The sequence below is a fragment of the Ambystoma mexicanum genome, chromosome 8 (assembly GCF_040938575.1).
Source record: "Ambystoma mexicanum isolate Mex_15411 chromosome 8, UKY_AmexF1_1, whole genome shotgun sequence".
NCBI lineage: Eukaryota > Metazoa > Chordata > Amphibia > Caudata > Ambystomatidae > Ambystoma > Ambystoma mexicanum.
Window position 1 is genome coordinate 170,424,651 of NC_090929.1, and position 27,420 is coordinate 170,452,070.

At 43.3% G+C, this 27,420-nt stretch overlaps 1 protein-coding gene across 1 annotated transcript in view; it reads right to left on the reverse strand.

The window, feature by feature from the left end:
* Window positions 1-22,603, reverse strand: part of QSOX2 (quiescin sulfhydryl oxidase 2) — a 578,728-nt gene extending 556,125 nt beyond the window's left edge. Inside the window, exon 1 of the mRNA XM_069609564.1 lies at window positions 22,283-22,603. Coding sequence (XP_069465665.1) covers window positions 22,283-22,526 — 244 coding nt within the window. The 5' untranslated portion in view covers window positions 22,527-22,603. The remainder of the gene's footprint in view (window positions 1-22,282) is intronic.
* Window positions 22,604-27,420: the final 4,817 nt, after the last annotated feature.

Genomic DNA, 27,420 nt, shown 5'->3' on the forward strand with positions numbered 1-27,420 from the left:
AAAGTGAACGATTCAGGAAAGACCCCAGTACAATAATCTTCTCCCAGAAATTCCATAAAACTCACTTTCTCTACAACATATTCTTTAACAGTGGTTAATGATGCGGTTCATAGTGGTGCACTACACATGCACTCTCAACTAACACATACATATTGTGAAGTTATTCATGAACACACATTTCACTGTATTGAACTCTACCGTTGCTGGGAAAACTGTAGACTTGAAAACAAAAACGCTTCACCGACGAAATGCAGAAACTGCCAAGCTCCTCATCTAGGACTTTGCCTTTGGTTTCTCCTTTTTGAGTACTTTTAAACCTCTTTGTGGCCTTCAGCATAACTGCTACAGTGATGCTGAAATCTCAATGAAGCAACTGACCGATTATTTTGGTCGGGCTATGAGGAAAGTTAGATTGGGTGGGTCTCTCTCCAAGCTACTCTCTGTACTTTGGGGTTATTGCTATTCTTAGAATTGCAGGACTATCGCTCAATAATGCCAGTGTCATCGGAGATGAATCCTGCACAGTCCTCACAGAAATCCTACCTAAAGTCTCCTCCCAGGTGGTCAGGGGAAGTCAGATGCTTCCTGATCCTGGGGTGGTATTAGCCGGGAGGATCACCCAGGAGGAGACGGGCTCCAGGGGAACAGGAGGACTCCGTTGGAGGAGATGCTGTATTTGTCTTCCTCAAATAAGGAAATATCACTAATACCAGAAAATGTAAGAACCACCTTTATTTTCCAAAATGAACTGGATTAGTATGGGTGAAAACAATCAGAACCAGTTATGCCTTGGTAAGAAAGCCCCTTTTAAAGTCAATAACATGCATAGAGATGAACTCCTGTGATCTCCAGGGAAATATTAAAGATGAGTCTTTAATTATTAACAAGCTAGATTGTGAAAATCATAATTCCCTTGTAAAGCCAAATTCTTCTCCTTGCAGAACTCCTTTACAGAATATAATTACGGCGATAAACTTGGCAATAATATTTCCATTAGAAAAGCTGATTTTCACATGTGAACTCCAGGTCCCACAATACCCAAAGTACTGGGAAGAAGAGGGCTGCAGAGTCACAAGACTGCAGGTTACAGTTTAATGGTGTTAATAACCCAGACCTGAGGGAGACAGAGGCACAAAAGGCCCCCTCATGGGCAGACCAAAGAGTAGCAGCGAGAGGTGGAGCAGCCGTGATTTCTCAGGAGCAGAGAATGCTTCTTTTTCAAGTGGCGTGGACTGTAGGGGACTGAACGAAGCAGGTTTCCGGGCCAGGCAAAGTAGCAGATACAGAAGACCTGGAAGCAGCGGAGCGAACGGACATGCATGCCAGACTCGGTGAGTTTACTACTGTGTTGTGACCCCGGAGCGCTCTGTGATCGCCTGCTGGCCAAGCCAGGGTGCCTTAAGTATGGAACTAATATAAAGAGAGTGAAGGGGCAAAGCAAACCACATTTTGAATACCGAACTGATGTAAAGCTTAATAATAATACGGTTGTATTTGGGGGTCAGAACGATTATCAACAACAAGTGAAGGCACTATTGCGAGAAACCAATACAAACAACTATTGCCAAACCCTGAAGACAATCATAACAAGACAAGTTAAAAGGAACAAACATTGTCAAAGCCAAGAGAGGGAAATTAAGAATCTAAGTGTTTGTGAATCAAATTGCATATGCGTCAACAAGGCTATCAGAGAAATTGACGTGAACCCACAAAGAGGTTTAAGAGTGAGAGGAAACCATTTTCAGCATTTGTTTAATGCAGACGTGGGGAAACAAGAGTGACAGAAGGGCTGTCCTTTCGAAGAGAATGTATCGAGGAGGAGTGGAGCATAACCTGCATTGCGTGTGGCAACCACAAGTGTGTAATAAACAGCACCAATGTGTTTCTCGTCTTCCCTGAAGAAATAATGGAGCTTGATGTTGTGAAGCAAAAGACTTTGCTAACTTGTTGGAAGCTAACCTTTACCACATAAGTACTTGTAGTTAGTAGTTTTATTCTGTCCTTGCAGGAGAGTACACCAGGGCAGAGGACCTTGTAGCAGTAGGCCTGGCAGGTGAGTGGAACGGGTGGAAGTCATTGAAGTACTGTGGTGTGGTCAAAATTCTTGAAGAAGTGGCAGAACCACTGAGGTGTGTTTGGAAACTGTTGAAGAATCATCCTGGAAAATTCGAATTGTTAAACCAAGTGTTTTATGAATGGTTGCAGAATTATCCTAACAAAGACATTTTTGTTGATCCTAATGAACTATGGAAGTATTCTTGGCTTATGAGAAGAAGTTGCTTTGAGTTCTTGGTCACAAGTGCAAAGAGGAAAACCTTGTCAATTTGAACTGTTGGTTGAATTTAAGCTGGAACAAACAAAACTACATTGGAACTTTTGTTGTCAAGTTGAAACCAAAATAACTGCATTGGAACTTTGTTGCAAGACAGGATTTCCTTATCCTTTTGAAACTGTTTAATAGAATCCTGCTTGAATCTGGGGAAGGGGAATTCATCCAGACGATAAGGAGAGACAGTTACTAGGTTGTGAACATAGCTGTTATTTTTGTTGTATTTGAACTGTCATATATCACTTTGGTGAGTTGTTGTATGTACAATTGTGAGGGACAGAAAGAGATTGCTTTAGTTTGTTTGAGGCAGGGAAATCCTTGTAATGATAGGGCTACTGAGGCGTGTATCCAACCTTTTGAGTTAATAAAATGTCATCTTTGTAATCATCTTCACAAAGTTGCCCACATCACATTTCTGACCCCTCACATATCCCATCTCCATTTCCTCGCCTCACAGAGTCATTACCACCAAATGAAGAGAGACATAAACACTCTTGTGTGAATGCTTATAAAAAGATTGGTTTGGAGGATTACAAAACTACCCTAGTGATCCAGCTTTGAATATTGGTGGCATTGGAAGAAGGAGGTGCAGACCCCTAATATCATTAGCCAGCTCTATGACAACATTTTGTAGCTGGAGGCCTTTTCCCGAAGATCTTCAATGCAGCGAGGGCATTGGATTACCTACTCAAGTTAAGAGACACTTATACCATCCAAAACAATTCTCCAAGTCATTTGATATCAGTAGTGGAGTCTAAAACCTAAGCCATGTCTTCTCAACTTTTTTTAAACATGAATTTACATTCCCACCATCTCCGGCAGTAGGACAATACAAAAAAAAAAACGAAAACTACTGGCGCGTTGAACTTTTTCTACAGAAACATAATACTGTTCTATGCTTTTACAAACAAATCATGAAGTTGTTTGTCTGGATTAACCGGTTACCAAGAAATGCAGTGTGTGAAAGGAAATTGCATCATCAGCAGAATAACTTTGTATGTTAATATCTAACAAGAAGCCCCGAACCAAATGTCATTCAATAGTACAGGGATTGGATTTGATTTAGAGCACTTTGAACCAATTTCTTCTCTGAATAAGAAGCATGAACACCAGGAATCCATGAATAAAGAGTGTCGGTCCCAATGTACATTACGAGAATTTGAAGAATTGAAATAGCTATAATCTTCAGTCTGCGAAAGACCGAAAAGCATTAAAAGCAAACACCAGTCAATGTAAAGTGATAATGTAAATCTTTTGGCCTCCGCCAATTATTAAGTACAGTAAATATTGACCAGGTCAACAAAAGAACATAACACCCCACTTTAAATTGTATCTATTTGTAAAAAGCAGTTGTCACACTTGTGTGTACCATTTTAAAAGTAGCAGGACTACACACAGTAATCTCTAAAACAAAAACAAACAAAAAAGGTAGTGAGAATGAACAAAACAGTAGCGTAGACTGCTGTCATAATGTTAAGGATATTTACTTTTTCTATAGAGCACACCACAACATGAGGTCTCTAGCCACTTGCATAATAGGCCTTTTTCTATCCCCTTATCTGATTTGTGCACTCTGTTCTAACGGGTAACATCGAAACATTTGGATGTTGTGACTTATGTTTACATCTAAACAGCATTTAAGGGGTTATTACCCAATCTAAAAAAGGTACTCCTTTTACCATTCATGGCTGAATGTTCTGTTGGGATTCGGACCTGGGGTTGCTCACGTTTATCTAACACACTTCACCCAATTAGCTACAATTCAAACGTTCACAACCCCCCACACTCCCCCACAATCTTCATTTTCCATTCCCTCTCTTTCCTGTACAAATCGTTCATGTTTGTCTAACTCTGCCCCCCCTCCATCGTTTCTTTCCTCCGATTTTCTTCTACATCCATCCATAGACTGAGGTCTGGATACCCCTGGCGGAAGCACAATACTCCATTTTCTGGACAATCCACAATAGAACATGCTCTGGAAAACTGAGCAAATTCCAGACCAAATAACGCAGAGACTATACATTGCTATGGAGGCCAGGGGTCCCGTGAGAAAATGAGAAATGTATGAACCTGCATGTGAACCTCCAACTGCTCCAATTTACCAATAAAGGGCCTTTTTAAAGGCAGTGTACCCGGCAATGGCCTGGTTGCAGCAGGAAAAAAGGTATTTATTTGAGCTGCACTGGCCCACTCCCCTTCCACCAAAGGAAGCTGTGCAGGAAGGGAATGTCCCACCAGTTGACCACCCACAACATGCAGCCTGTGGATCCATGCTACTTTAGGTATCCAGAACCAAGCCACCCTTCTCTTTGTCTACAAGTCATCAAAAAGCAACTCATGGGGCAGCATGTATCACGGTTTTAGGGATCAGTGTTAAAACTGGAGAGATAGGTTAAGTGCATGAATCCACACACAAGCATTTAGAGGTTCTTGGGAAGTCCTCTAAAAGAATGACATTTCACCAATTTTGCTCGAGGTGTAGCACAGGCTTCAGAGCCACCCCTATTGTATGTTGCCTTCTTGGAGCTGTCGTGGATTACTCCACTTTACAAGCTCTTTAGAGCGGTGGAGAAGCAGCCGGTTTAGGAGGCGTCACATGCAGCCAATACTTACATATAATACTTACATATAATGTAAATTGTGCCACCTGGATAGGTTAGCGTGTTAAGGACCTGAGTGGGAGACCAGATAGACCCTGTAGAACCTGGTTTGAGACCCACTGGAAAAAGTGCAGAGTTTGTTTTTAGGCCAACAGGATTTTGCCAGAAGGGTAATGCCAGAAGGTTGGCATATGCCACTTCTGAGGGCAACGCAAGATAACCACTATGTTAAGCTCAAGGAAGGCATCATAGGAATCAGCGAAAGTTAAGTGATTACTGTGAGAAACCTAAGGGTTTCACTATCTAGTCTAGACCCGCGTATCTCTTGCTCAGGTGGCCAGGGCACAGCCATCAGCTTTCGATCCAGACCCTGGTGGTGGACAAGTGTGGGAGGATCACCTGGGTGAGGGGTCCTCGGGGTGTGGGGTCAGGACACCCACTAGCGAGATTCAATATCCCCCCCCTTAACACCTGTCCCCCATCCTACCAGGTAGGATATCTTGAGAATTCAACCCCCCCCCCCCCCAAGACCCCTCCCTGCACGAACACTTTCCCAATGACAGTGCGCTCTCGGGAAAGACAGACTCACACCCGAGCATTACACCCGACATGTCCCACTACCATGGTCAGAGTCAGGCAATTGCCATTAACTTCAAGCATCCGATTCCTATTGAACTACCCTATGAGGATAATAAGTGGAGCATGAGATCACACTCCGAGGGAGGCAAACCACACGAAGGAGCAGTTCTTCCCAGGCGGCAGCTCAAAAGGTGGAGAAAAGTGGCAGACAAAAGTAATCCAGGAAGGAAATACCCTTGAACTTTTCGATGAGCTATCATTATACTCTGAGGAACATAAAAACTCATGTGTTTAACCCAGGAAACGAAGCTGGTGAATCCTGCATTGTGTCCCTGCTACGTCAATGGATCCCGCTTGACAAGAATGCAGGGGCTGATACACAGGGAAACCCTTCCACTATTAACAATTACCAGTCAAAGAATGATAGCCTGGTCTCCCCGTCTTTTAGCCTTTGTGCATTATGTGCTGCTTCAAGGAGTAACTGCAGGCAGTAGTTACACTTCACTGACGGCTTATCAGTAAACACAGCGAGGAAAGGTTTTCCCTTTTGCTGGAGTCTGGGCCTTAGGCTGATCCTTGTGTTGTTATTTTTTTATTCATAAATAACTACTAGAACATGGAGAAATGCCTTTTTTACTTCCTGGCAATCTTCATTAACTCTGGTGCTGCTCTTTCTCGGCACAGTACACAGAGACCCGCCTCTCCCACCCGCCAGGTCCTCTCATAAATATGTGAAGAGGAAAAGCATTTCAGGCATCTGCACACAGTATTCTTTCGGGCCATGGTACCAATCGCCCCAATGCAACAAGGGAAGTGACGGTTTGCCTCAATGTGCTTTAAAATGCAAAATGTTTCACTAGTTGCCAAAGAGTTTCTTGGCGGAGATGCCTTCCTCCCACTGTAAAGTGGACTTTAGATGTTGAATAGTTCTGGGCCAATGTTACAATGGTAAGGAGGACACGCAGCTAGGCTAGTAAGCTTTGTTTATTTAGATCGTCCAAAGACCACAATGTCCATCCTGGTCCCTCACTCAGCTGCAGTTCATTTCAGCATGCCACACAGCTAGGGGTGTCACGGTATTAGTTTTATGATGGTACAATAACCTTCTTGCCAAATGACGGTATATCATGGTTATCGCGGTATAGCAGGTGGAGTTAACTAATCTTAACAAGTATTATCTAAAAGGTCATAAATTGTAAGATTTATCATCACAAACAAAACCAGGCACCCAGGGCCAGAATTGGGCTTTTCAACATACTTTCCACTGAAATGCCACCCCTTGCTTCCACCAAACACAAACACACGTGTGGAGAGGAGACAAACACACGTGTGGAGAGGAGAGGCGGAGGGGAGCCCTGCTGCGACTGGCATACACACACACACGCACTCTCTCTTTACATTACAGCCTTCAGTTTACTTGCGGGCCAAAAGGTGTTAAGTAATCACGGACATGTTACACTTAGGCAGAGAATACCCACAGAGATGAGTACATTTCGCACTGTGACTTATTATATGTAAATTCAATGATGGAACCAGGGAAATCCCCCATTTTCATATGTTTAGAAAACATTATCCATTATAAATATATAAACCCCAAACCGCCAACCCAAAGTAAACACTTTTCCTTCTTGGCACTGTATTTATTCTTCCTATTGCTAACATATTGATTTTGTGTCAGGCATGTGTGGTTTATGGAATGGCATTAAAAACTGCTCCAACTGAAACTACTTGGCAGACGGCACATCCAACAGTGCAAGACCAAGACTGCGCAGCACTTGCTTACTGCAGCCTTTCCAAATCAGATTGAAAAGCACACTTAACGGTATGAACGGTATACCGGTATAAACAATGTGACGGTTATTATTGTTCAATTAAGTGGTTCACGGTATCTTTAACGGTATACCGTAATACCGTTACATCCCTACACACAGCACCTCCACCATTCCACTAATTTCAGACAGCCCAGGATTTTTAGATCACAGTACAACAGTTACTTACTGAAAAAACGTCAACAAGCAAACACCCCTTTCATTTTAGTTCTGAAATGCAGGCACGAACGTTAGTGACTGCGTCTACTGTGGGTCCTAGGTTTTCACTGTACGTGCACAGTGTTGCAATAATAATTCTGGTGGCGCAAAATGTCAAGAAAAGCCAATGTGTTGGAGAGCATGCTGCACATGAGGTGTCAACACACCAAAACACTAACCGTTAGCGGTTAGAGGAGAAGACTGGCAAAACGGGTCTTGCCCGACCTGATAGAAGGGGTTACCTGCACATGAAATCAAAATGAAAAACAGGGCACCAAAAATAACAGCACCATTGTTCCCAAACCCTAGAAACAAAATATATATATATATATATATATATATATATATATATACACACACACAGGGGAGTTGCTAGGTATGGAAAAGACCCGGGGCTACGCCGATGTCAGAACTGTTGGGACTGGGGGCTAGCTAGTCTTTTGGCTGTAGCTTCTGAGATTCTATCCGGGGCTACAACCAAAAGATCAGGGGCTATAGCCCCCTTAGCCCCCCCCTAGCAACGCGCCTGCATATACATATTATATATACATATATATATATTAAAATACTCCAATTAGGACCATTCATGGTTCTAAACGATTGCGCCGACGTTTGATTTGCACAAAGTAGCCCGCAGGAAAGACACGCGGAAGGGTGCTCCTGCGTGAGTTTCCACGATTCTATTTTGAAACGGTGCTAATATTTGCTTTTAAGGAGCGTTTAGCTGATCAAACAAACTAGTATCCCAAGCACATTGGCCTCGGTCTGGCCATTTCCCAAGGCCTCTGGCGTATCAACACTAGGTATTTACACAAGGAACCTGCGGAAAAGTGTCACTTCTCTGAGGTTTTTACAACAATTCTTACGAGGCCATTTGACAGATCTCACTCACTATATGGACAATATTTAAATCACGGGCCCGGTGTTAAAGAGTTAAATATAAACCCTGTGCTCGGGGCCAATGAAGTGTGCCTCGTTATACTGTTCGGGAAATCAAAGAGAAGCTCAATCTATATTTCGTTTGCATATGATGTAGAAACAACACACTGAATGCGATCATTCAGTCAACACACATCGCTGGAAAGGGAGTTTGCAAAACGGATGGAGGTGTCCGTATGAAGAAGGACAGAAAGGCATGCCGCCCAGGCTAACGACTCGTTATTTCAAAGCTAGCATCTGATCTATGGGGAGGGAGGCACAACTGCAGGTACTCAATGTAGCAACCAGGAGGAGGAAGTTAGTACAGTATCTAACATATGTGGTGGCCACGTCACCGTGTTGAACAGACGCTGTTGTTGCTTGAGCTAATTAAAAGCTGTGCGGATAAGGATCTATACCGAAAAAGTGGCAAACGCATAAACCGGTCCTGGCCAAAAAAAATACACATATCAATGCCTCGCTTTGGCTCCGGTCTTTCTATCCCCAATAAGTCGCCCGTTTCAAATGACATCGCCCCACATCGCACACTAACAACCAAGATACACAGTATAAAATGCACACTGAGGCAGACATTTCTGTATGTCAGTTTCACTTAAAGGAAACTGGTTCATAGGTGGATTTGGGTCAGGGCTTTAAGTAGGCCAGCGATAGAGACAGGGCATGCCGGGGCTCCCTAAAGTCCCCGGCTAACCCAGCCCACTAGCAGCCAAGGCTTTTTTTTTAATAAAGCCTGAAGCCAAGTGAGAGCTTCAGGCTTTAGAAAAAAAAACCTCGTCTGCCTTTTCCCTGTGTCGAAAAGCCCGTCAGACAACCCTTTCATTAGAAATGGAGGGATCATCACCCTCGCCCCTCAGGTCCGAGGGTGATGATCAATGCAAGGCAACACATACCTGACTTGAATGCTGCCCGTTTGACGACTCTGACAAAAATCGAGCAGGGGCTCTTACAGGGACGTGGCCTAACAGGTGGCATTCAGGTGATACAAGTGGAAGACCCCTTGACGGGCCACGCCTCCTTTCAGCCACCCCCACCCCCCTCCCCCCCAAGGAGCCCCGGCTTCATTTTGCAAGCCTCTTAAAGCACTGCTTTGGGTGCACTGCTTTTAAAGCAATGGGCTCCTATTGCTAGCGCTCTTTTTTTTAAAAGGGATTTTCGCAAGTTTAAGGTCCGAATGCATCTACTCTTTGGGGTTACGCTGCTGCTCACACACAATTCTTCACACTAATGTTTCACAAAAAACATGGACCCCAGTTTTAGATTTAACATGTTACTTTTTTTGTTGCGATGCGCAGTTCAATCACAACAGTCTATCTTTACAAAGAACCCATTACTGAACTGCACCCTGCAGAAAGGGCAAAAGTCAATAACTTGATAACAAATCCATATTCATCAAACGTCTGTAGCAACATATGTGACCAGTATGTAACAAACAAGAGCCAATCCATCATTCCAAGGCCAACACGCCTCCCCTCACGTATGACTGCCGTCCTTTGAAATCCAGTTCACCCGTCACTGTGAAGCACATGTGTACACAGCCAACCAGTCCCTTTGAACGGAATGCCACTAATAATATCCCAAGAATAATGACCACCACCAGCTAAAATAGTAGAAGATCCAAGTGCAGCAGTCTATGGATGTAGGACTCATTGGCCTTGAGAAAGGAGTGGGGAACGCAAAACTCATGTCTGCCCTTTGACAGAAAATAAATTAGACTTTCCAGTTCTCTAATTGGGTACACAACGGATGATGACTGGCCTGACTCACTAGTAGCCTCATCCAAAACGCACATGACCCAAATGCTCGACAAATTAGCACCAATAAAAACTGTTACTGTGAGGGAAGGAAGTTCTCACAACAGTTGGTTTTCGACGGCACTGGAAGAACAAAAAAGGAGGAAAAGGCAAGCTGAATGCACCTGGCTAAAATCTAACTCTGACCTCCACAAATCTGCCTGGAAGGCCCATGACAAATTATATAAAATAGCCATCCACAATACCTTTTTTGATGAACAAATAACCAACGGTAAAAACAGTTAACAACTTTTTAAAATCTGAAAAATGTTGGAAAAACCTTAAATCCAACCGCAGACTTTGATGCCAGCAAATACTCCAAAGTACAGCAAGCATTGCCAACAAATTTGTCGATGCAGGAAATAAGATCATGTCAAACTTCCCAGGGCAATTCTCATGTTCCCCTAGCTACCCGTACCCTGAGCCCCAATGGGTGTGAGGGACTGGAGCAGATAAATGAACACCAAGATTTTTCTTTTAGGGCCATAACAACTTTTGAATTGGTGGAAGTACTTAAGGATATGCACCCTACTTCCTGCCCAAACTCATATTGGATAACAAATGACTCTTTGCACCCTTCCTTACATGCTTTGCCAATGCCCCCTTTCAACATAATGCTATACCTGACAGTATTAAACAAGCCACAGTCACGCCCCTTATCAAGAAACCTGGTCTTAGCCCAGAAGACCCTGCAAACCTCAGACCGATTATCAATCGTTTCTTCCTTCTCAGGATTGTGGATAAAATAGCCACAAAACAGTTCCAGAACTTCCTGGACCAAAACTGTATCCTGCTCCCTAGACAGTCAGGTTTCATGGCCCACCACAGCTCTGAGAATACACTATTAGTTCTTCAGACTGACATGCTCGATATGATGCCTAAAACAAATACGGTTTGTTGGTGTTGTTGGACTTATCGGCGGCATTTGATCTGCTTGATCATGATATTCTCCTTTTCCTGCTGGATACGGACGCTAGATGCTCCCACAAAGCAATCAAATTGATTCACTCGCGTTCCTATCCTGTAGGGTCTCAGCATTCCACTAGCGTGGCTCCTGCTCCAATGCAGCCCACAATTTCTGTGGGGTACCCCAGGGGGCCTGTCAATCCAGGCTCCCTTTAATCTCTATAATAGGCCTCTGTGGGACTTACTTTCAGAATCTGGTGTCAATTTTTCTAATTACTCAGATGACACACAACTCTTTCTCAATCTGGAAGGGGATTATGATTGACTCTACTAAACTTAACTCCATTTTCAAAACCATAAAGCAGTGGATGACCACTCACCAAATGTGCCTAAACAATTCTAAAACTGAGCTCCTGCTCTTTGGTCCACCTCAGGCTAAACACAAGTTAAACCTCTGCTTTGCCAACCTTCCCATTGCGAACTGCCAAATTCGAACTTTGAACAAGGTCAAAACTGTAGGTACCTATCTGGATTCCTCTTTGAGCTCCGACATGCAGGCTAATAACCTAGCAAAGTCTACTCAATACCAGCTGAAGCTCCTGAGACAGGTCAAACCATTTGTTTCTGAGAAGAATTGTCAAACCCCGGCCAGATCAACGATTCTTGCCAGAATCGACAATTGCAACATTCTCATTAGGGGCACAACTAAGAGAAACCTTGGTAAACTCCCCAAAAATCAAATGATGCCATCTGCACAATCAAAAACGTAACCCGCAGAGAGCACATTACTGAACACAGAAAAACCCTCATTGCCTCCCTGTGAACTCCAGAGTTAAGATCCTGACCTTGGCACACAAGTACATCCACGGCAAAGCTCCTATATACCTGAAAGACAAGCTAACTAATTACCAACCACAAAGAGTCCTACGATGAAGCAACAGTCATCTGCTCATTTGCCCTAAGCCAAACCGTGTCAGAGGAAAAGGATTAACTGCCCACTGGAAAAAAAGGTTAAATTATGCTATTTGAATAAATTCCCCTGACCTGCCCCCCCCTAAGTTGTCCTGTGCTTTATGTTTTGTCTTGTGTGTCTGTGTCGCGCCCTTATGCTGGCCAGGTGTTCCGCATGTAACAAATAAATAATGAAGGCTTAGTTGTGTCATTGAAGCATATAAAAACCAACATAACAGACATCCCTAATACAAGGATTATGTTTTTGGCATGCTTGGACAACAATTAACTGGATAATAAGAATTGCAGATTTTACCCACAACCCCCAAAAGCGTGTCTGTGCTCTAGGGCAGGCAATAGCCCTTTAGTCCAATAAAATAAACATCGGAAGCCGTGGTACCTCACCTACTGAATCACAAAATGAATACCCCACGAGCAGCTCGGTAGTGGATTTTTGCTTTGTCTTGCCAAGACTTCTGGTTTCAACTCGAGCACATCCAAGGTGACCGACTACCAGGAACACACATTTCTTATGGACCAATGTACCCATCCATCTAAAATATATATATATATACACAGCAGATGGACAAGTATACAGGCATGCATATTAAGGGTAAAGAAACAGTTAAGGGAGGTCACAGTGAATCCAAATATTAACTTGTAGACTGCTTAAACAAAGTCAAACCACATTAGCCTGGCTTCAAAGGGTGTTCCATCGGCTCCTATTAAATCAATATATTACGTTCAGAACACGTCACCAGGGTTGATATTGAGGCGAGTCGAGAGCTATTTCGCTCCTAGCTATAGCTTAGAAGAACCTGGTTAGCTTGACAACAACATCAACCAGAGCTACTTTTGGCTCCCAAGCCAACTGGTGCCACACAAATATACCTATCTGCCTTGGGATTTTTATAGAAGGGGCATTTGGTAACAACATCTACAAGATATTTAAAGCACAATGACCCAAATGTATTGGACACAGTTATAGTTTGCATCTCATGAGGGATTCAGATTTGTGCCACCTTTTGCATGAGCTCCTTATTCTGCAGCAAAGAAAAAGTGAGTGAGGGGGCACCACAGAAAAAAAGTTGTCAAAGACAAAAACGTGGCAGTAAAGAGACAACAACGAGTGATGCAGCAACAGAAACAAATGTAGTGGCAGGGGTATGGTTGTAGCAGCAAAGATAGGTAATGACTAAGTGAGAGGTAGCAGCAAGAGATAGGAACTAACAGGAAAGAAAACACAACCTAAAAGGATGTAGTCAAAGTGAAGAAATGTGAAGCAACATGACAAGAGACTCTGCGAATGAACAAACGGTCAGCAACAAAGCGAAAGCCAGCAATTGAAAGCAGTCTGTATGGCGTGTGCATTTTTATATGCAGGACACATTTAGGGGAGGGAGAAGCATGTTCTGCAATCTTTCAAGCACTGGCTAGTCTCACTTATATGTCACTCAATGTTAACTTTTTCAGCCTCTGCAATTCATTTAACCTAAGTCCTCCACTAAGCGTACCCAATTCTGAAGTCGTTTGCAAGTCTTTAATAGCTCCTGGGTCGGGATGAGCAACTTCTGGTTAAGAGGAAATTCCTGACACCCAAGAGCTACTTCCAGTTACTGCTTCATGTATTACAATTTAGACAGCTGCGTCACCAGCTAAAATTGTATGGTGGGTGTCGGGGATGGAGAGGGGAAGAGAGAGAGGACTGCAGAACACCAGAGAAATTGGCTTCCACTACATCCCCAGTGGCAAAGTACACTGGTAAAATCAAGACAATGATCGAAATGGACACAGTTTACTCCAGAAAGCCACCAACTGTGAGGGGTGTGGCATAAGCAATGGGGCTGGCAGAGGGGCATGTAAAGGCAGAGCAGGAGAAAGAGGATCATTGCACACCATTTAAATGAGATGAAAATGGTGAGGGGGTATCGCTGAAGTGTGAGGTGCGGCCTAGAAAATGAAGGGCAAAACAGACAGTCACCAGAGTTGGCTCATGTATATATTTCAGTTTATGCCCATCTAGCGAAAGAAAGGTTACAGCTAACCATGGTCTATCTTATTTTATATGACCGCTGTCTGCGTTACTAGTAAGTGAACGGACATGGCCCAATTATACTTTTTTCGTGAAATTAGTTGCCTTGACCGTGTTAAAATGAAGGTCCTTTATTCGTTCACAGGCAGTATTCCATCTAGTGAGCATTGCAAGCGGATCACCCTCAAACACATTCCAACACATCAGAATTACTAAGAGAAGTTCACGAACGGACATTTTGTCTATAAAATCATTAAACCCGCCCCACTGTAATGGAGACTGTTTTGTCGAATAGTGTGAACATAATCACTTCTAAGGAGGCCAAATTGTATAGCTAAATCATATTGACAGTGAGATTAAGTTATGGGCAGAGGGTCCCACACTTTGGTTAAACAGCAGAGCAGGGATTTTAACCCAATATGCTATTTAGGAGCTTGAACACATACCTTAACAGGTTTACTTTGTACAAAAGGTTTTGGATTTCAAGGCCAACAATAATACATAGTTTACTGGCAAAATGTATATAAAGCAGCATGTGTATCCTTACAGGAAAATGCTACACCAAAAGATTATAATCGTACCTTTTCTTCGTCACAAACGTCCAACTCATTGTTAGAATAAGATGCTAAGAACATTCGACTATAGGCATAAAAGCAAACTATTTTGTTGTTCATGCCAAGCAAGTAAACATCATGGATATAAACTAACGTTTAAAAGTAATCTTTATTGTGTTATACACTTTAACTGATTTGGAAGCGGACATAGATTTGCTAGGTGACTGGAGCTTCTTGAGGCTTTAAGTTGGAAATGTCGTATCATGTATAAGAAAGGCTTTGATGATAATCAATGAAATGTGTTTCCAATGTCGTGATGGTGTTGTATGCATAGCATTATAGTGGTGACCATATGGCAATCTGTTTGTTTAGGTCCGGCACAGACTGACATCAATGTATACCATCAATCTTGAATGGAATCAGGTTTGAGGTGGCAGTATTACAATGTCCATTTGTGCGAAGGGTGTTTTAACCACTGGGTACTACATATATCCCTACAGGCGGGTCACCTTTAAAAAAAGTGGCACGGAAGGATGCCAGCCACCCAAAACATTCAGAGCAAGACCCCATTTGCAATTAAAAAAAATTCAATATCATTCATGTACAATAACCACCAAAAATTGCACCTCAAGCTGTACTCTAAAGGCCCCAAAGGCTTCATACTGCCGAAGCAAGGCTCCTGGCTTTAGATTGTCCATACGTATGTAGTAGGAGGTATTGCTCTACATGGCCACAGCAGAGGAGTGTGAATGCTGTCCCATGGCCCAAGTAGGGGACCAAACGTCCATAATCTACAAGGACTATCCTAAAAACAGGATCTTAGTTCATTATCACTACGAACGCCCTTACATGTGATTTATTACAGTAACACAAGGGGCCTCATTACAAGGCTGGCAATGCGAGAAAAAAGTGGCAGTAATTCTGTTACTGTCGACGGAATGTAAATACGCTCAGCTAATCAGTCGCTCACATACTGTGCCCCATTTGGGGTTACCGCAAACTTTATGGAAGTTCGAAATACTTGAGTTATAAATTGCACTGGTTTCTGGCTGTAGGATTCTCCAAAAATATAGTCGAATTCTTTGAGATGCTCAACCAAAATAGCAGTTTAATTATAAAACAGAAGAGAAGGCCAATAGTATCCTCAACCTGTAAAGGGCTCTTTTGCCAATGCATTTCCGAGTGTAATACTCCTTCATCAGTGCTGAGCCCTGTATACTGACACCAATAGATCAAACATTCATAAATCAAATCCATATACACAGTATCATAAATAAAGTGGTCAACGCATAATGAAAGTACAGTAAATATAAACACATGTACATACCCCAATTCCAGTGTTCAGGGCAATGCAAATGGTAGTGTAATGTGGAAAGAGAAACAAGAACGGTAGAATAACGTAATACTGTGCCAACGTAAACTGAACAGTAATAAACAAATGAACTCCAAAATGTACCTCACTCTTGTAACTCGCCATTCTTAAGTGGCATATTTTTGTGGAGAATGTTGTAAACACTCTTAATAAAACTTTCTATGAATAAATCAAATTAGTACGCGTCAATGGCTACTTGTGTCATTGAAAGGGAGAATATCAATAGTTGCCTCAAAAGGTAGATGCTTACCTGCACGAAGCGTGGGTGCGACTCGTATAAAATGAATATGCATTCAAATGCACATTATGTTCAAACGTCTCCGTATGAAGACCGATCCTGAAATCTGTAAAAAATGTAATGATGTAATGCAGCTTTTTACAAGTAAAGAGGATTGTGCTAGCCTTTCGTGTCCCTGCTTACCTCTCGCCGACACTGTCCGAGAATTAAAAAACTGCGCGCAAGTTGCTAAAAAAGCGTTGATATGGCATCTGTGAAGACGCCTGGGTCCGGCACACCAGCAGGTGTGTCCTCGCGTCCCAAACTTCACACCAGTGTAGAGATCCGGAACGCGCAGGATGCCAATTGGGACAAAAACAGGTAAAAATCTGTAAATTCTATAAAGTTGAAATACACTAACTTCCATTATATGTATGAATTACAACACTGCGTCCTGATAACGAATCAGCCGTCTAGATTCAGGCAGGCCTTCAGTGGCAATTACGCCAAAAATCCCCAAAGGAGTCAATGGACTCCATCAAACGGGGACAAACACGGCTTTGCCACCACTTGTAATCCTGTGGTAAACCCACTGGACCAAGTGGTAAACCCACTGGACCAAGTGCAGATTAACAGTAATTCCTCTCGGTGGTATTTCGGCAGATTTACCGACAGAATATCACCCAACTCGGGATGAGGCCGTAGATGCCGGATTGATCAGCATAGAATGACAGACTCCCCTGTCACTGTGCCTAGGCAGATGTGGTTGTCTACCAATGCTAGAAGTACTACTAGGGAGTGACAACAGGGTACGTTTCCCGCTCTGCAGTCCAATCTGTAGTAGATAATCCAGTCAGTGGCAATGCGATCATGGAGGCCTCTGCGAGGACCGCCAGTGGTGTGTAAGCTATGCACAAGTTGACAGCTCAGAAGTGTCTGTGTGCTCCAGAGGTGGCGGTGAAAACAAAGGCTCTCTGGGATGGAGCACCAATGGCTGAAACAAGCACCAGTGGAAGCTATACAGAGGATTGATCCCAGGCCACTGCATTGTTGATGGCCTGCTACTAGGTTAAGTTATGGGCTCTGTAGAGGAGGTCCCAAGCACGATTTGCACCCCTACCGCCCATTTTGAAGTACCAGGAAAGTTCACGCTGAAATATGTGACATATGATGAGCAAATAAACCAGCAGAGACCCACAGTGAGGCTCTGTCCAGTACCTATCAGACTCACAGCACCTATTGAAGTACCAACACCTAAGAAAACCTGGACAGTGAGGTACCCATTGAGAAAACCATATCGACAAATGAGGCAGAATGATGATTGTCAAAATGCAATACCTGAAGAAGCCAAAATAAATACTAAAAGACGAATGGTGACGTCACAAGAACCCGGACTGACTCACATATATAGAAGATATGATGTCCAGTGAATGATGAAAAGAGACGAAACACCATGGATAAGTAACATCCTGAGTTTAAAGTGAAATAATTGATGTCAAATGTCAGAAACGTATGCCATGAGTGTGATGAAGATATTCAACCAGTTTACACGTGTACATATGCACAGTAACCACAAGAAGCTAAGAAAATCGTGAGCCTTGCTTAAGCTTAGTAGTAAGATATATTGCGGCAAGCGCCACCTATACACATCTACCTCAAAAGGAGCACTTTATATAAGTATACTTCCACTATGCACAAAAGCAGAACCGACCAAAGGTAATTTAAGGTTTCAAGAGAGCACAGCAGCAGGAAAATCGAGAATTAAGGACAGAGAGAAACTCAGATGACGGCAAATCTTGCCAAGAAGCCAAGGTCGTATCAGCTGAAACAGACCAACAGTGTATAGAATTAATGAAGAGAAGAACAGATTATCTTATTCTGAAAGGTCAAGATAAGCCACAGAAGGCAGATGGCTGGCAAAATTAAATCAAATACCAAATTGCATGGAGAATAAGACAATTTCACAGTGTCGAAATCACGTGACCAAGCAAGCAGAAGGGATGAAACTGTCACACCTACGCATGGACTTGTGCCATGCCCAGGCGCCTTACCTTTTCCAGACCAAGAAGCCGTCTTGAGGCCAAAATACAATGAAATAATTGACACATGACCACTGAAGTGATGCTTGATTGTTGCAATAATTGGAGGGAGGCTGGGGGAGCAGACAAACTCCCTGCACATGGCCGGCTATTCTGCACGCTACTAGGCTTGTGGAAAAGTATGAGTGGGGTTCATGCCAACCCAATCATAATGGACCAAGTAATCTAGGGTCCTATAGTCAGTAGAACCAATGAGACATCGTACTTTTAGTGACATCTACAGTAGCCATTTTGAAGGACTGTTTATCCAATCCCGTCACTTTGTTACCATATACAGATATAGCACCTATATTAAAGTTACATTCCTAGAACCAATAGAATTGCATGCCAGATTTTAAGCGTTGCACGTCAGTGATGATGAGTTTTTAGTACAAATGATGTGTTTTTTACGAAATTAAGTGGAGTTGCAGCGAGAAGGAAGATCGAGCGATTGCTGATATTCATTAACTCCCCGTTTTTTGTACTCGTCATTAAACAGATTCCCTTTGCCAAACCATTGAGTTATCATTATTGATTTGATGTGAGTATTAATTTGCATCGCCATCCATCTCACGGGTGCTTCTGCCTCATCTTAAAGTGCTATTGGGTAACCCCCAGCTCTATGGGCCGGTTGGGGTCCTAGTGCACAGCTCACACTCACATCACTGTGTTGACAGTAGTCCCCTTGATGCTGTGTTAAACCCTTAACCAGTTATGTTCAAAGTACTCTCTGTGGGCCCACTGAGACGGCCTGTCAGGGACTGCAGTCTGTTTGATGCACGCCTTGCCATCAAGCTGTGCAATCCCCCAGTGTTGCAAATTAGAACAACAGCCATGGTGAGCAAAGTGGCAAAGAGGTGATTGGAAAGACAGGAAGTGAGGGGGTGGGGCGAGTGCAAAGGGAGCTGGGGGCAGGGGAAAGTGCAGACCAGCTTGCAGAAGCGGGGATCACTGGTCAGATGTTCTCCTGGTTCTCTTCCTTTCTTGAAGGGCACTCACAGACTCTTTCCATCCCACCTTTTTCGCTTTGTTTCTGTCTCTGTCACCTGTGGGGTCCCTTAGGGATTGTCCCTCTCCTCTATCCTATTCAATTTGTACATTCAGCCCCTGATTAAACTCATTCATTCCCACAGTCTCTAGTGTTAATCCTATGCTGATGATACACAAATTATTATTCAACTTTATCAGTTACATCCCGATCCTGCTGCTCAGCTAAGGGGTTGCCTAGAGGACATCGAGAGGTGGATGGCCCGAAACTGGGTTACATTGAACGGAGATAAAATCGAGATCTTGGTGGTGGTTTCTTCCTCTGCTGCTTCTTTATGGACCCCCTTTTACTGGCCCAGTTCTTTTGGGGCCTGCCCCAGTCCAGCTTTGGTTTTCATGAATCTATGGGGAAAAATCTCCTCTTCGTTGTCACTTGAGGCACAAGTTTGTCATCTGGCCACTATAAACTGAGGATTCTGAATAAAGTTTTAGTTTTGATTCCCCCTCAGTTCCATGCGCCAGTAGTTACAGCGCTAGACTGGAGCGTGACTGACTATTGCAACTCTCTTTATTTGGCACAACCTTTTTATCGGATTCGCTTTCTGCAAGTTCTGCAAAACTCTGCCGCAAGGCTGGTATGTCAGACTTCCTATCGTACATCTAGGTCTCCTGTTTGAGCCATTTTCATTGGCTGCCGGTGTGCATAAGGCTTCAGTTCAATACCTTGTTCATTGTGCACCAGGCCTTTTATTTCTTCAGTCCCGAATATTTAAGGGATACTTTCTGCCATTATATCCCCAATCGACCATTAAGGTCCCTGACAACATGTCAGATTCTAGTACCGCGGGTGCGCTCTTCTTGTGTCGGAGGGCGTGCCTTCTTAGTGGCTGCTGGTGAACTGTGGAATTTGCTCCATCTCCACAGTACTTCTGATCATCTTTCCTTTCGGAGGAATTTGAAAACAAATCTCTTCCTATAATCTCCTGTTTAGTTTTGTATTTTGCTGATGGTGGTTCCTGCACTAATGCAATTATGCATTTTGGTGAACGAGCGCTCTATAAATTCTCTATCATCACCATCAGAAAAAAGGAGATGGGGAATTGAGGAAAAAAGGAAAATAAACACTAGAGAAAGAGAGCTCAGAAAATATAGGATGGGAGGGTACATGAGATGAGGGACGGAAAACAGACACAGAGAATGTCCATAAGAGAGTCATGGAGAAAAGGTATCGGGATGAGGTGGTTTCAAAGGTTGAGGAAGCTAAAGTAATTTGATAATTAAGAGAAAGAGATGGTGTTTAAAAATGCAATTTAAGATGCTGTGAGACAGGAGAAAAAACAGGGGAAGTGAAGAGAGGAAGCAGAGACTGATAAAGCATTCCATGTAGATGTACAGCATTTTCGGAAATGCTATGATGTTGATAAGGGTGTTGGTAAAGGTGTGGGGGTGCAAGAGGAGATGGTAATGAGAAGGTTTCTAATATATGGTAATGAGAAGGTTTCTAATATATGGATTAAAATAATGGACAATTAGTGCTCCACATACAACTCTACTTCGCCCGCAGAGTCAGCACAGTATTAAAGAGCTGCAGTGGGGTTCTGCAATGGCATAGCCACACCAAGGGATGACTGCAGCCACAGTCCTCCTGGCATTGGAAGGGGAGCGGGGAGGAGCAAGCATGGGACTGGGTCCCTCATATCGAGACTGCTGCCCATACAGCCAACAATAGTGTGCTCATGCAGCAGTAGTACTGCCATTACCGGACAAAAGACAAGCATGTATTTTCTTGCAGCTGTAATACTGGAATACATTTTGGCCACTGGAATCACGAACATGCGTTTGGCAGTGCTGGCATATGTTGTGCAGCTTTTCATTTCAAATACATTTAACATGTCAGGTGTATACTTGCATAATTTTGTGCAAGGAAATAGATTTTGGCTTGTAGATTTTGACCACAATGTGCCCACAAATCTTATGTTTTGATCAGAATGTTTATAGTGACAGTCCAGAATGATCGGGTGGTCACCCTAGGCCAAGAGTTTTCGTCAACACCCCTTCACTCGTAGGAGGGGGGGTCGCCCTATTATTTTGCTCTCTCCTAGCCAAAGGCCTTAGTGGACATCAGCGGGAGCCCACTAAACACAGCATTCATGTTCACTCACATAGGAGACTCAGTAAAGTCCACACGAGTGTTGTGGTGGCACCATTTTATAATCCCTACTATTCAGACACAGATTGGCCTATCGGGGTATCAGGTAATAATGTTCCCATACATAATATTCCCAGGAAAAGCAATTGGCGACATTATATATGGTGATATTATGTATGGGGATGGGTTGCAGAGATGTCCCCTGCTCCCATTAAAAAAAAAAGTTTTACGGTTTGTGGGGCTGTCCCCCGCATTTCGATGTAATAATGTCTCTGCAAAAAACGACGACTTTTTAGTCAGGGGACATTTTTGCAGGGACATTATTACATGGAACCCCTATAGGGTAATGCCTGAAGCAAAAAACAGAAATGCTAGTGTGGGCCAACTCTGTTGATCAAAATAGGTAACTTTTTTGGCCAATGTGATGAGTTAATTAACTATGCAGCTAGTAGCTTTGACTATTGTTGCAAAATATTCTTTAAATCGCATAATTTGCATCACTTTTTATTTTAAAAAAAACTCCCCCATGGGTACTATTTAAACAGTCTGTCAAAAAAGTAATGTATTGCCATGTGCAACCTTGTGCCACTTTTTTAATAGTGCCCGAGACAATGTTATGCCCCAGCCAGACCCTGCTGCTATTAAGCATTTCCCCCAGGGGTGCCCCCATCGAGCCTCGAACTCTTGTTTTAAAATGCAGGTGGGGGCAATAACTTTCGCTGTCAGGGCTTAACGGTAGCACCCTTTGTTCCCGCCCACCGATGTCGCTCACCTGTGACGTCATTGGCCAGTGCCCGCCAGGTGGGCGCGTAGTTGACGCAGTGGCCACACCAGGATGAGTAGAACTCCAGTACCCAGGCGGTAGAGCTGTTGAACACCGCCCGTTGCAGGCTGCTGCCATCCAGGATGTACAAGGGGTCCACGGAGGTGTATAGCTGCCCGGCGTTGGATGCCCGCGGAAGCAGAACGGCCCACAGCAGCAGCAGCAGCGCCCAGCGAACCCTCCCGGGCGCCATACTAGAGCTTTCTGAGTAGCCCTGTGAGCGATAGGAGCGACGTGACCATTCAACCGTGACGTCACACCAGGGCTGGCCGTGTATCGGGAGATGCGCATGCGCAATACAGCGCGGTGCTGGGATGTGCTGTGAGGGTGATGGTGTGTCAGAGGGACGCGGAAGGTCGTCATAGTGGCGACTTCACGTGGGAACGTCCATAAACGGGTTACAGCTGAACTGAACATAGCTTTGATAGACACATTAATGCAATTATGTCAAATAGCTAATAGACTGGTAGGGCGACTAGGTATCCTCCCGTAATCTCATTGGACATCACTTTCATAGGTCTAGCCTCTCTTTACCACACTAATGCGTTATGGGAAGTGTAATCGTATTCAGAACATTGGAATGCCAACCCTCTTACTTTGAAATACACGCAAAACCGCAGGGAGCTACTGTGACTTGGAATATATTGGACTGGGCAAATGTATGGAATCGTAGGAAGAAATTGAGTAATATAGACAGAACATGAGGTCAGAGTGACTGAAGCGACGGCAACCTGAGTGTTATGCCAATTGCCCAAAGTGGACTTGAAAAAACATGGTACATTAAAACCAGGTGTAGGGGAAGTGGTGTCCCAGTAACACGAAGACATGTTGGTGGATACCAGGCTTCAGAGAGGCAGTCCTAATCAACAACTAAAATATTTGTTGATTTGCTGAACCTATTTCTGCAAAATCTATTAAAGCTCCAGGCCATTGAAGGGAAAACTAAATTATAGATGGTCTCAATTCACCTGGAGCAAACTTTTGACAGTGTTGATTGAGTGAGTGGGGTTTTCCAGAGGATGTGGTGGAGCCAGTGGAGGCACTTTATCAGGAGACAACCATTCAGGTTCGCCTAAATCGGAAGGGTCTTTAGGGTTTCCCCCAAAAATTAATGGGATGCTGATTCTGTGGATTATCTATGCGGACGACCTCCTTCTAATTGATAGAAAACTAATTGGGCTGCAAAGGCGTTTGGATGCCTTGCATGCCTTACATTCCTATATGACCATAAACAAACGAAGAGTCTGTTAAAAAAAACAAAAATCCTAATCTTAAATGGAATGCTGGGGGGAAGGGGAAGCAAATAAGAGCCTATAAATGGTTTCTAAATGGCAATCCTTTTGAATGTGTTGGTTTGATCACTTTTTGCATTAAAGTGTAGCGGAAAGTCCATGGGCACAGTTGTTAAGGTTGAAGATCAAAAACCTTAGCTCTCTGGGGTATGATTCTGCATAAGAGGTTTGGGAAATTTTCTATGCTACCCCCTAATCACCTTTTATACTCAGAAGGTTGTTCTGATTTTAACGTATCGATCTGAATCAACCTTGAATTTGACATGGCGTTTATGGAAGACATTAGAAGGGGCATTTTGGCAGAGAATTTTGCATCTCGCAAGAAATCTGCTGGCGACCTGTATAAGATTTGAATGAAGCCTGTCGTCTCTATACTCTGTATGTCTGTGGAAATCTCTATCTTTATTCTGCAAAAGCCTACTCTCCTTTGCAGCCCCACAATTGAGTATTTTGGGCGCTAACCCTTTGTTTCAGGGCTCAGACGATCTAAAACTATGGAAGATGAAGTGCATACATATCCTGTTGGATCTGGATTCCTCAATCGAAGCCCTGATAGCCAACCCTGTCCCTGTAAAAAGGAAACTGAGTAGACATGATTGGATAGTTACTCAGTGAAACATTATGCATTTGATTGTAAGTCAATAAGGGAGCCACCCAAATATCTCAAAGTGCCCCTGTCCAGTGATCAGGGTTAACTTTTTAAGAGTTTGTTTTAACTTTTACTGCACCAGACAGGTTTTAGCTTCTCGAAAGCTGTTTATTCCACTGGAAAAGAGGTGCAGATTTTGTAAACTCTCGAATGAAACGATCATTGAAACATCTGCTAACCTCTTGTATAGGTTTAACGGCTCGTCGCACCCAGTTTATGAGGGACCAAATAGCAATGAACCCTACCGTGTCTAGGGAAGAATGGTGGCGGAGATTCTTGCAGGGCAACCATCTATCTTTGGTATTTGCTGTGGTTACATTTCTTGAGGGTTTGATGGAAGATAAAGGACAATGATTATGGTCTGGATGAAGAAAAAGTTGGTAACCTATGTTAGTAAAATTGGATGGCCAAGGTTTTTCTATTTTTCTCTTTTCTTTTTCTTTTGGGGATCCATTAACTGGTGTGTTGAATGTGAGAGGAGTTTGGGGAATTCAGGAGTGATAAGTAGAAAGGAAGCTAGACCTGTGCGATCATTATTGTGCGTAAACTTCGGGAAGGTCTGTCTTTGATGATATATATGGATTGTGTTCCCCGTTGCATTTAGTTTTAAAGATTTTATTCAGTATTCAAAGTTGTTCTTCTTTTTTAAAGGATGTGTTTAACTTTTTGGAAACTGTTTGTTAAAGGTTTGTAATAAACCCCCAAAAATATTTGTTGCTTTGCTAGCACTGACTGGACGGCTGTGCCTGAACTCTTCTATGTTCATTTATCGACAGTCATCAGTAGAAATTCAGCAAAGAAAACATTGAAAAAAATGACTGTCGCTTAATGAACGTCGTACTATGAGCAAGGACGTTCCTAATGAAGATCTGTGTGGCGGGACCAAAAAAAGCTTGAGCAAAGTGATAGCCATTATTGAGGGCAGTGGTGCTGTTTTCATCCGATGGCCAAGCCTGGGTCTTTATTGTTGTTGGTATCCCGGCAAAATATTTGTTTTAGTTAATAGATTGACGTGGGCCATGCAAACATGTTAACCCCAAAAAAGGCAGAGGTGCAGCCATGGAGGAAAGGAGGACCGGCCAGGTGTCTTTAAAAAAATAAAAAATATATGTGTATATATATATATTGTTTAAAAGGGCAGATGTGCGTGAAGGGCCGCTGCGGGCTAATAAATCCTACTTGATCTTTCTGATTGGGAAATATGGCAGCCCAGGTTCTAATGATATATTTTATGGCATTTATAGCGCGAGGAGAACAAAGGGAGGACCAGACTTGTGCAAGTGCAGGGGAGAGGGAAGGGAAAAGTGCCAGGGGAAGGGGAGGAGGAGCAAGTGCAAGACATAGGATCAAAACATCGAAAAAAAACAAGAAGTGCGGCCAACAGGTGGTAGTGCAGGGGTTAAGTGCAGACAAGTGTTAGATAAGTGCAGGTAGGGGGACTGTAGGTTTGCAGATACAGCCCGAATTGCAAAGTTGCCAGGAGGCAGTGCAGGTGTGCAACTGGGAGGGCAGGGACCTATGCCTGTGGTTCAGAGGGTAGCCAGGTAACCAGTGCAGACGGGAGATCAGTAGGGAAGAGGAAGAGAGAAGGCAGAAGCAAAGAGGAAAGTCTTGAGATGCTTCCGGAACCAGAGATGGTTCTGCTCAAGTTTCATTGAGGCAGGGAGACTTCCAGACAGAGGTGCCCACCGAAGAGAGAGATCTGCCCCAACTTGTTGCTTGGAAAAGCGACTGACCCTGAAGGAGTTGGAGGTAGAGGAGCGAAGAGCTCGAGTAGGAAGATACTTCCGAAGAGAAAGCTGGAGATATTTTGGTCCCAGGTCTCAGAATGCCTTGTGAAGAATGCAACGGGTCTTGAACTTGATCCTGGTCGCCACTGGGAGCCAATGGAGAGATTTCAGTGCTGGAGAGATACAATCCCTAAGCTTGAGGCCAAGGACAAGTCTTGCAGTCCTGTTCTGGGTGAGTTACAGAGGACGGAGAGTAGAGACGTGCAGATATAAAACGAGGATGTTACAGTAGTCAAGTCTAGAGAGAACCAGAGCTCTGGAGACAGTGAGCTTCTGGGGGAAGGAGAGGAAAGGAAGAATACCTCTGAGGAGGTGCAGTTTACCGGGCCCAATTGAATAAAGTGTTGCATAGCATAAAATGAATTACTTCAAAGACCATTCGAAAAATTATAAAATGGCGGTCATAATGATTTATGAATCCATTATTCTCAGTTCAAGAACAGAAATCCTCAAAAGAACACCCTCTAAGACCATATGTGCAATCTGTCTGCCTCCTTTTGTCCGTAGTAAAGTGATATTGAATAAGGCCATTGTTCTTGCCATTTTACAGTCAGTTCCGAGCTTAATAAATATTTGTTCTAATGACATTGAATGGGTAGAGTTTTGGGACGACAAATCAGGGCAGAGTTCTTTTACACATTAAATCCAAGTTGGTATCAATGAAGTTATTAGGGGCCACTTCTAATTTGCTACCATGGGGGTATGACCTACAGGAATTTCATTTTGATGGGGAGAAATGTAAGGCTCAATGTGGTGTCCGAAAGATACTCCCGTCCTCTGCACACCTTTGTGCTGTTTGACAGCCAATTTAATATTCTGCAGAATAAAACATTTGATCTTCAGATTGGTTAAACTGCACCTGATGAAGGGAATCTTGTATCTCGAAACGGGCTGCGCTTTTCATTGTTAAGTATAAAGCAGAACTGGACAAAAGAAACGTTCCTGTGTAAATATTATTTTGATTTAATGATGTGTATATATACTATGTATTAACATCCGTCTAATATTATATTAGGTGTCAAACAGCACAAAGGTGTGCAGGGGACGGGAGTGTCCGATATCTTTCGGACACCACTTTGGTTCTCATGTGTTGTCCAACTCCATGTCAGGGTTGTGTTACCTCCCCTGCACCCAAACCCATCATTATTTGATTTACGTAGTTCCTAAATATTTTCTAGAGCTAGGTGTGCCACAGTACTAATTGCATTGTTTGAGAAATTTTAGACTGCTTGGAGTAAGGATGAAGTAACTTTTGCCTTGTTAGTAGATGTCCAGGCTGATAACCTAAGGATTACTTTTACCGATGTAGGCAATGGTGGCAGACAAGTGGTCAGGCCTGGACCATAAGGGTTGCTG